Source organism: Aotus nancymaae, unplaced genomic scaffold (assembly GCF_030222135.1).
Source record: "Aotus nancymaae isolate 86718 unplaced genomic scaffold, 86718_ANA_hifiasm-v0.15.2.pri h1tg000029l, whole genome shotgun sequence".
In the NCBI taxonomy this organism is placed as follows: domain Eukaryota; kingdom Metazoa; phylum Chordata; class Mammalia; order Primates; family Aotidae; genus Aotus; species Aotus nancymaae.
This window is the reverse complement of record NW_026988442.1, coordinates 42,431,758-42,441,571: the sequence shown is the minus strand read 5'-3', so window position 1 is coordinate 42,441,571 and position 9,814 is coordinate 42,431,758. Positions and strand designations below refer to the sequence as shown.

General features: G+C 64.8%; 1 protein-coding gene across 1 annotated transcript; it reads left to right on the top strand.

Annotated features, from left to right (window-relative positions):
- Nucleotides 1–2,828: 2,828 nt before the first annotated feature.
- SRMS (src-related kinase lacking C-terminal regulatory tyrosine and N-terminal myristylation sites) lies at nucleotides 2,829–9,558 on the top strand. Its single transcript, XM_012440471.2, has 8 exons — nucleotides 2,829–3,178; nucleotides 5,984–6,105; nucleotides 6,826–6,992; nucleotides 7,714–7,855; nucleotides 7,972–8,130; nucleotides 8,634–8,815; nucleotides 8,908–9,064; nucleotides 9,313–9,558. Exons 1-8 carry the CDS (start codon nucleotides 2,829–2,831, stop codon nucleotides 9,504–9,506), a joined length of 1,473 nt encoding a protein of 490 aa, XP_012295894.2. The 3' UTR covers nucleotides 9,507–9,558.
- Nucleotides 9,559–9,814: the final 256 nt, after the last annotated feature.

The window sequence follows — 9,814 nt, the reverse complement described above, 5'->3', positions numbered from 1 at the left end:
TGGCCTCCCCAAATTCTGGCATTGCAGGCGTGGGCCACCTTACCAGGCCAAGCCCCAGTCTTCTGACCCCGGCCCCTTTCCTCACTCCCCTCCGCCACCTCCCCGTTAGGGCTGAGGGAGGAGGTGAGGTCACGGGGGAGTGCCCAGCAGGCAGGGAAGGCACTGACCTGGACACCTGCCCGGGGGCCCTGCACTGGGCTGTGCTGCACCAGGTGGTGAGGTGAGGAAGAGGTGGTTATTCGGGCACAACTTGGAGGTCAGCAGACAGGGCAGCTGGGCCTGTGGGGCCGAGGATTCTGAGGACCACCAGGGAGGAGGCAAATGAAGCAGGCCTTGGCTGCCTGCCGACTGCATTCACCTGGCATGTGTGCGGTGCAAGGGTGGCAGGTACAAGGAGGGGAAGATGGGGAGGACGCTGGGAGCTGATCTGAAGGCGGGTGATGCAGCAGGGGTGAGGCCAGGCCTGGCTCTGGCTCCAGCTGGGCGTGGAATGTGCTCAGCCTTATGCCATGATCCCGTGGCTCTAAGGGACAGGGAGTGTCCAGAAGGAATCTGCATTCACTGCCCTGAACACCTGACCCCGGTGTGGTGAGCACGGGAGCCTCCCATGCCCTGAGAGGCCTCCCTGGAGCTGTGCGGCCTTGGTGTTCTAGGAGGGAGGGGCAATGTCCTAGGGAGGGTTTAGGGGAACTGGTTGCTGAGCGTGGTGGCACACGCCTGTAGTCCCAGCGCTGTGGGAGGCAGGAGCATCACGTGAGGCCAAGAATTCAAAGCCAGCCTGGGAAAAGGGAGATCTCATCTCTACAAATAATAAAAAATGTATCTGGGCGTGGCGGTGCACACCTGTAGTCCCAGCTACTTAAGAGGCTGAGGCAGGAGGATTGCTTGCGCCCCAGAGATGGAGGCTAAGAGCTGTGATGGTGTCACTGCACTCCAGCTTGGGCAACAGAGTGAGACCCTGTCAAAAAAAAAAAAAAGTAAAAGGAAAGAAACTGGTAGGCGAAAACCCCACTCGCGCGTATGCTGGAGGAGAAGGGATGGGCATTGGCTTTGGGGCCCCCTAAGACAGCGCCCAATTTAGTATTTATAATTATCCACATTTCCGAACACCCCCGCCACCAGAGGGGTGGGCATCGGCTTTGGGGCCCCCAAGACCGCCCCCAATTTAGTATTTATAATTATCCACATTTCTGAACACCGCCCCCCCGCCACAGGATGCCTCTCCATGGGGCAGAGCCAGCCCGAGCCTGGCGATGTCCAGCCTCCCAGGGCCCCTGCTGGCTCCAGGCTGTCAGCCAGGGACACAGCTTGGCCCTGGGGTGCCGAGAGCCAGCCCATGGATGTCACTGCCACCTCACAATACACGTGCCAGCTCCCAGACGCGAGGTTGCCGAGAAGTTGGTTTGCAGCTCCAGGACAGGCAGGCGTGGGAGAGCTTGTCATCGACTAGACACTGGTCATCCTGTTGGATGGATGCGTTCCACCACACACATGTATCGGGGCATTGGTGGGTGTGAGATGTGGGGAGGGGCGGGCGTGAGGTCCATGAAGGCCACCCAGGGGCTGAAGGGGCTGCTGGGGGTGCGGCGAGAGGAGTGAGAGACTGCAGACAGCCCCCACCCCTACTCTCCCTCAGGGCCCCAAGGGGAGGCCAGTGGGAGGAGAGAGGCACTGGAGATGCCCCCAAAACCCACTCAGGAGCCCGAGGGGAGGCCGGAGGGAGGAGAGAGACTGTAGATGCCCCCCCAACCCACTCAGGAGCCCGAGGGGAGGCCGGCAGGAGGAGAGACTGTAGATGGGCCCCCACCCCAACCCCCTGCCTCAGGACCCCGCCCTAGACCTGGCTCTGCTGGGTTTTGCTGGGATTCACTCCCCCAAGTCTGCCCTGTCTTGGGGACCTGCCTGGGTGGGCATGTGGGGCTTGACGCCGTCCAGGGGGAGGGTGGGAGGTCCCGGCTGGGGGCTTGCCCACTGCCCCTTCCCCATGCGCTGGCCTCCCTGCTCATGCCCCGCCTCCGCTTCCCCAGAGTAACCTCTGGGTATCTCCTGGGCATTGACTGGCCCAGAAGCCAGTCACTGGGCATCGTGGGGCATCTGAGTGCCGGCCCTGAGGCCGAGCTCCCTGCAATCAGCATCTTGTTTACAGCATGAAAGCCGGGGTGCTGAGAGCCCCTCAAGCGCCTGTCCTGGGGCCTCTGCAGGCTCAGCGCAGAGTGTGTGGGGTTGATGGTGTTAAAATATCTGGGCAACATTGAAATAAGCAGGAAATTTTTCAGTAAGTGAAGCTCGGGCTTGGCAACCACGCAGGTGGTGGACAGCATCGCCCTCCCTGGACCCCCCTTCTCCGCGGGGCCCGGGGCTGCCGGGTTTGTGGCGTCCGTGGGCAAGGGCCGGGTCTGGCTGGACAGAGTCACCCGCCTGCCTGGGTCTTGCGAGGGCGGGAGAGAGGCTGGCCCCGCCCGCCTCGCCTGCCCCGCCCTCCGCGGCCCCTCCCGGAGCCGGCCCCGCCCCAGCCCTAGCCTCCCTCAGCCGGTGGGTCCGGGAGGGGATCCAGAGCGCACAGGACGCCCGGAGGTCGAGAGGAGGGGCCGTCGGTGCGCCCGTAGCAGGACACTGCGCCCCCCCGGCCTGAACGCCCCGTGTGCCTCCTTGCGGGGGCCTCCGAGTGACCACAGGGCCGGGGTCCCCGTCTCCCCACGGGCAGGTGCCGGCTGGGGACGCGGCGCAGGGAGCGCTGGACACCGGCGCCGCCAGTTCCTGCTGCGCCCTCGGGGCTCCATGGCAGCGGCCGGCGAGGCCCGGGGCCCAGCGTGGTGACCCCGGGGGTCATGGAGCCCTTCCTCAGGAGGCGGCTGGCCTTCCTGTCCTTCTTCTGGGACAAAATCTGGCCGGCGGGCGGCGAGCCGGACCCCGAGGCCGACCCGGACCCCGAGGCCGACCCTGCGCCCGCGCCCCGCAGCCCCCGCGCGCCGCGCCCGCAGCTCTTCCGCGCTCTCTACGACTTCAGGGCGCGGCGCGCGGGGGAGCTGAGTGTCCGCCGCGGGGACGGGCTCTGCGCCCTCGGGGAGGATGAGGGCGGCTGCACCTTTGCGCGCAGGCTCTCGGGCCAGCCCAGCGCGGGGCTCGTGCCCATCACCTGCGTTGCCGAGGCCGCTCCGGAGCCGCTCTCAGACCAACCGTGAGTACCTCGCGTCGGAGTTAGAGCCTGCCCGCCCCGGGCTGGGGTCCATGGACCTTCAGCTAGAAATCGCGTGTCCATGGCTGTCTGTTTATTCATTCGTTCATCCTGGCATTCATTCAGGGACAGTTTACGGGCACTGGGCGGCAGGTGGGGCAGGAAAGGCAGTGTCCTCGGTGCACTGCCGAGAGGGAGAGGCTGCTCCAGCAGGAGGGGTCAGGTCTGGGCACAAGAGCTGGACCAGCCGGGCACCCAGCAAGCGGTGACTCCAGGACCCTGCCCAGCTGGCCAGGCCCTCCTGCCCTCAACAGGGAGTCCCGTGTTCATGGAGTGGTCACTGCTTGAAGGGCAGGGGCTGGGAGGCACCAGGTGAGACAGTGGCCCTGCTCCAGGAGCTCTGGGTGAGGCCACGTGAGCAGAGGGCTGGCAGATGCCCCTAGTGGAGATGCCCCATGGGGCTGCTCTGGGCAGCCGCCTTGGTCCTGTGTCCAGCCGGACCAGGCCTGAGCCCTGCAGACCTCTGGGGCCAGCCTTGGCCTCGGCATTGCTCAGGGCCACTTCCAGCCTCCTGGGGGCTGCATGCGGTGGGCGACGCTGGAGTCACAGGCAGGTGCCTTCTGAGGGACCCCAGGCCCTCACCCCACACTTGCCGCGCTTGCCCTGAGCAGTGGTTGGGGGCAAGCAGCCACTGTGATGGGAAAGGGCCCATAGTCACCCCAGGTGTGCGGAGAGACCCCTTGGGCACTTCCTGGAAGGCTCTGGGCCGGGTAGGGCTGGGGCGGGCAGGGCTGGGCGGGGTAGGGCTGGTCGGGGCAGGGCTGTCCATAGGTAAAGATAATCACTATTTGCCTGGGCTGGAGATTAAAGGACTAGCCACACTCAGCTGTCATTAGCCCCAGACACCCGGCCCCACGCCCCAGGGAGAGACCCCAGGTACATCCCTGCATCTCAGGACACGTGCAGGGCCTGCCCCCTACCCCCAAGCCCTGATATGGGCTTCAGAGGAGGCTGGTGATGTGTATCTCACCCCCATAGCCCTGCAGTGCTGGGAGGGACCTGGGTCCCTCCTCACGTGAACGGGTTGCGTCTCCCTGCCAACAGACCCCAGAGGGCAGGGGCCCCAGCTGCAGGAGGAGCTATGTGGACAGAGCTGGGCAGCCTCTGGGCTGTTCCTTGGCTCAGAATGAGTCTGTGAGCTTCCCTGAAGACTGCTGCCCACTGAGTTTCATGTCGGGGGACCCATGTCCACCCTCTGACCCCACCCAGGCACTGCACCATGTTGTTGGTACATCTAGCCTTCGAATTTTACCGCCAGCGTCTCCGACCGCCACCTCTCCATCCGCGGTCCTGCACCTCTCTGCCTCCGGCTTCGCCGGTTCCCTCCAACCTCAGCCCAGCCCCATGGCCCTGGCCACATCCGTTTCTATTCCCGCTGGCCCCATGGCCCCCCAGGTTCCCAGAGCAGGGGTGCCAGACGGTGTCCCCCCTCTTGCCCAGTCCCAGCAGCCACGTCTGCCCAGGATGGCACGGCCAGGGCTGCCCGGGATGGCACGGCTGTGCCCCAGCCCTGAATCTTGCGTGGACTCTGAGGCTGGCCTTGTGTCCTCTCATAATCCCACTCCCCAGGTGGTCTCAGCCCCACCCTGACACCCGCTCACTGTGCTTCCTCCTTCTGGTGCTGACGGGGTGTGCCCTGGGGTGGGGGAGTGGCAGGCATCCCTCTCGGGGTCCCAGGAAGCTCCCGGAAGTGGAGGCTCCAGGGTGGGAAGCTGAGTCAGGTGTGGATCCCTGCCCCGGCCTTGGGAAGCAGAGATGCTCAGTGGAGTGGGGCCTTGAGAAGCAGAGATGCTCAGCGGAGCGGGGCCTTGGGAAGCAGAGATGCTCAGCGGAGCGGGGCCTTGGGAAGCAGAGATGCTCAGCGCAGTGGGGCCTTGGGAAGCAGAGATGCTCAGTGGAGCGGGGCCTTGGGCGTTTCTATCTTCCTTCCAAGGGTGTCTCTGGCTCCCAGCAATGAGTAGATGTGACTTAGTGGGTGGCCCACCTGGACAGGGGAGCCCCAGCAGGCCCCGCCCCCGACACCCGGGTGTGGGCTCCCTGTGTTTGGGCATCTGAGGAGTGGGGGCTCGGGAGCTCCCTGCCACTGTGTTCAGAGTGGTCTCACCTGCACCTGGCTTTTTGGAGGGAGCGTCTGTTTGGACAGAGTCCAGTAGGCTTGGGGCTGTCCTGTACTGGGCACAGCTCTTCAGCGTGGGATGCAGGATGCTTTGAATGTTCGCCCAGCACCCCGTGCAGCCGCCCACTGGCTGCCTCAGCCTGGCTTAGGCTGCGTCCTCAGGACAGAGCTCTGCGTGGGCCACCCCCAGCAGCCAACTGCTCGAGCCAGGTGGTACCTGTGGCCCTGTGCGGCCACACCCATAGCCCAGCAGTGCCTTGGGGCAGCTCATCAGGCCCTTGGCTCTGGGCCTCACAGGGGCTCAGTGAAACTGGGAGTTTGGTGGACTGTGGTCAGAGCTGATTGTTGCCTGTGGCTGGGGCTGGCGGTCACTTTATGTACAGGGAACTGGAGGTCAACCCCAGCGGGGCTAACGGATAGCCCATGACCAAGGTGAGGACGCTCAGGGCTGGGCAGGAGGATGAGGTCGGCCCTGGGGGCTGAGGCAGTGCAGACCCTGGCTGTCACAGGGGCACCTGCTCCCTGAGAGGCGGTGGCACAGCTGGGCTCAGCCCTGCCACCAGCATGGGGGACAGCGTGGAGGGCCGCTGGCTGAGGGGCCTGCGAGGTGACCCCGAACCTGCTGCTTCCAGCTGGTACTTCAGTGGGGTCAGCCGGACCCAGGCCCAGGAGCTGCTCCTCTCCCCACCCAACGAACCTGGAGCCTTCCTCGTCCGGCCCAGCGAGAGCAGCCTCGGGGGCTACTCACTGTCAGGTACCTGCGGCGGCCCCTCCTGCCTCTGTCCCCACCAGGCCAGTGGCCCTTGACCTTGGGGCGGCTGGTCTCCAGGCAGTGCTGGCTCCTGATTCATACCCGGCCCCACTGAGGGCCCGACAGCAGATACGCTGGTCACCTCCTGAAGTTACTCACTCACTGATTCATTCATCTGGTCACTCATCCAGTCATTCATTCACTCATTCATTCATTCACCCCCTGCACTTGCTCACTTACTGATTTGTTCATCCATTCATTCATTCATTCACTCATTCATTCTCACTCCTTCACTCGCCCATTCATTCCTCAGTCACTCACTCACTCATTCACTCATTTGCTCATTCATTCACCCCTTCACTCATTCATTCGCTGATGAGTTCACTGGCTTATTCTTTCATTCATTTGCTCATTCACTCATTCATTCACTCCTTCACTCATTTATTTACTGACTCATGGACTCATTCATTCTACAAGTATCTATTAAGGGCCTACTTTGCACACCATCAGCAGAAAAGCTCCAGACAGGGCTTCTCTCTTGCTGCCCTGCTCCGGCCTGTAGCTGCCCACACTCCCTCCTCCACACAGCTCTGACCATCTCAGGGTCCCCAGCCAGATCTGGGCCAGGCCCCCCAGGTGGGTTGTGGCCACCATCTGCTGTGGTGGGAGGTTAGGGCAGTTGTTAAGTCCGAGGCAGGGTCTCCATCTCTGAACCCTTCCTAGTCCGGGCCCAGGCCAGCGTCTGCCACTACCGGGTCTCCATGGCAGCTGACGGCAGCCTCTATCTGCAGAAGGGCCGGCTCTTCCCCGGCCTGGAGGAGCTGCTTACCTACTACAAGGCCAACTGGAAGCTGATCCGGAACCCGCTGCTGCGGCCCTGCCTGCCCCAGGTGGGCCTGTGCCTGCCCTGTGCCTGCCCAAGCCCTGTTCTGGGTGCCCCTCCCCACCCCGTCTCAAAGCCCCTGGGGCTGCCAGAGGAGCAGCTCCAGGGCCTGTCCGGGCCTGGGAGCCTCAGAGCACCCAGCGGCTCCTGCACACCCTGCTCTCTGCGGGTGTCTCTGAGGGTTGCTGGGATTCCTGGGGGGCTGGGGGTGGGGAGAGGAGACCCTTGGCAGTGCCCAGCTCTGCAGCCGAGCAGCCGGAAGGGTCGGGCCAGTCTGGGGAAGGCACACGAGGCTGCCCCAGGTCCCAAAGGCAGAAGCTGTGGGAGGAGACGCAGTGGCGAGATGCTGCCCCGATGAGCCACCCTGCCAAGGGCCAGGGCAGGAGTCCGGTTTCCCTGGTCTCATAATGACAGCCTGGCAGTAATGAGGGTGTGTAGATGGATATCCGGCCAGGGCAAAGGGGCCACTTAGGCCCCAGAGCCATGAGCTCCTGCAGTGCTGGGTGGGGCCTCCAAGCCCTTTGTCCCGGCCAGGGTGAGGTGAGCTTGTGCTGGGGATGGGGGTACCCGCTCCAGGCCTGGTGAAGGGGCTCTGCCTTGGACAGAGCACAGGGGCCCACGCTGCCCAGCCTCCCTGCCTGGCCTCCATGACTGGCCTCTCTGCCCAGACTCCCTGCCCGGCCTCCCTGAAGGGAGTGGGCAGGGCACTGAGTGCCCCCTCCCTGCAGAAGCCCATGCAGCAGGATGCGTGGGAGCGGCCACACTCTGAATTTGCCCTTCGGAGGAAGCTGGGTGAAGGCTACTTTGGGGAGGTGTGGGAAGGCCTGTGGCTGGGCTCCCTGCCCGTGGCAATCAAGGTCATCAAGTCAGGTGAGGCCCAGAGATCCAAGCCACGGCTCGGCCCCGCACCTGCTGCCCACCCCTCGACCCCGGGGCAGTGACGTTCATGGCGTGGGCCAGACCCGGAGCCGTGCCCTCTCTTGCAGCCGACATGAAGCTCACGGACCTCGCCAAGGAGATCCAGACGCTGAAGGGTCTGCGGCACGAGCGGCTCATCCGGCTGCATGCGGTGTGCTCGGCCGGGGAGCCGGTGTACATTGTCACGGAGCTCATGCGCAAGGGAAACCTGCGGGCATACCTGGGCAGTGAGTCCCCACCCTGCCCACCTGGACCCTGATGCGCCTGCCACCACCCCTTCCCTTCCGGTGCAGAGCCGAGCCTGTGGGGGTTTCTGGGGTGAACCGGCCTCTCTCGGGAGCAGGGGACCCGGGCTGCAGACCCCATCCCTGTCCTGGCCTCCAGCAAGCAGGGGGCTGGGCCAGGCCAGAGCCTTTTGGTTCCGGGGCTGGGGCTGGAGTTTGAGGGCCGGGGATGTGGTCCCATCTGGTCACCAGCCTTGGTCTCGCGTGATGTGGACCCAGCCCCGTCTCTGGCTCTTCTCTGCCTGGGTCTTTATTAGGGGCCTGGGCCAGTGGCCAGGTCACTGTGTGAGTACAGGACCCTCCCCCCGCCTCGCTCAGGGCTTCCTGCGGCCTTAGCAGGCCATGCCATCCTCACCACGTCTTAGGGATGAGGAGGCTCAGGTGTAAGGGGAAGAGATGCTGGCGGAGGCCCTGTGCCCCATAAGGCCCCACACTGTCTCCTGCAGGCCCTGAAGGCCGGGCCCTGCGTCTGCCGCCTCTGCTGGGCTTTGCCTGCCAGGTGGCCGAGGGCATGAGCTACCTAGAGGAGCGACGCATTGTGCACCGGGACCTGGCCGCCAGGAACGTGCTCGTGGACGATGGCCTGGCCTGCAAGGTGGCCGACTTTGGCCTGGCCCGGCTGCTCAAGGTCAGTGGGGGCTCTAGGTCCCTGACACCTGGAGGGGATGGGTGAGGGCCACCGGCCCACCTACCCTACCTGGGGCCTTCCCTCGCCCCCAGGACGACATCTACTCCCCGAGCAGTGGCTCCAAGATCCCGGTCAAGTGGACAGCGCCCGAGGCGGCCAATTATCGTGTCTTCTCCCAGAAGTCAGATGTCTGGTCCTTCGGTGTCCTGCTGTACGAGCTTTTCACCTACGGCCAGTGTCCCTACGAAGGTGCATCTCGGGAGGAGGCGGCCGGAGGGAGGAGGAGGCCGGAGGAGGGAGGCGGCCGGAGAGGGGAGGCAGCCGGAGGGGGGAGGCGGCCGGAGGGAGGGGGGAGGAGGCGGGCCCTGCCCGGGAGTCACCGGCCCTGGGTGCTGGACGTTGTCGGCCAAGGGCAGGCAGGTGATGCGGGGAGCTAAGGGAGCCCTCCATAGGGACCCCCACGCAGAACTGAGCAGCTCCTGCCCTGCGCCTCCCAGGAATGACCAACCACGAGACGCTGCAGCAGATCACGAGAGGGTACCGGCTGCCGCGCCCGGCCACCTGCCCGGCGGAGGTCTATGTGCTCATGCTGGAGTGCTGGAGGAACAGCCCCGAGGAGCGGCCCGCCTTTGCCACGCTGCGGGAGAAGCTGTATGCCATCCATGGAGTCCTCTCCCGGGTCCTCACGTGACCCAGGGCTCCGGGATCCAGCCAGGCCGGCCCCTTCTCCCGCAGAGCATCGACGCAGGCCTGCTGCAGGCCAGCCAGACCGAGGAGCCTCTGGCTGTGGGCCTCAGGCACTGGTGGGCACACATGTTTGTGCACCAGGCAGACATGAGCAGACAGTGGCGGGGGCCATGTTGTCTGTGCAGTGTGACCGTGTCCCTGGCGCGGAGTGGAGGGCTGACCTTCTCTGTGTGACTGTGTCCCTGGCGGAGAGTGGAGGGCTGACCTTCTGTGTGTGACCGTGTCCCTGGCAGAGAGTGGAGGGCTGACCTC

Bases quoted from the DNA above. Each gene is read 5' to 3' on its own strand.
- SRMS (XM_012440471.2), top strand. From the start codon at position 2,829: ATGGAGCCCTTCCTCAGGAGGCGGCTGGCCTTCCTGTCCTTCTTCTGG. The intron at 6,106-6,825 runs GTACCTGCGGCG...AACCCTTCCTAG, and splicing joins CGGGGGCTACTCACTGTCAG to TCCGGGCCCAGGCCAGCGTC. The intron at 7,856-7,971 runs GTGAGGCCCAGA...CCTCTCTTGCAG, and splicing joins AATCAAGGTCATCAAGTCAG to CCGACATGAAGCTCACGGAC.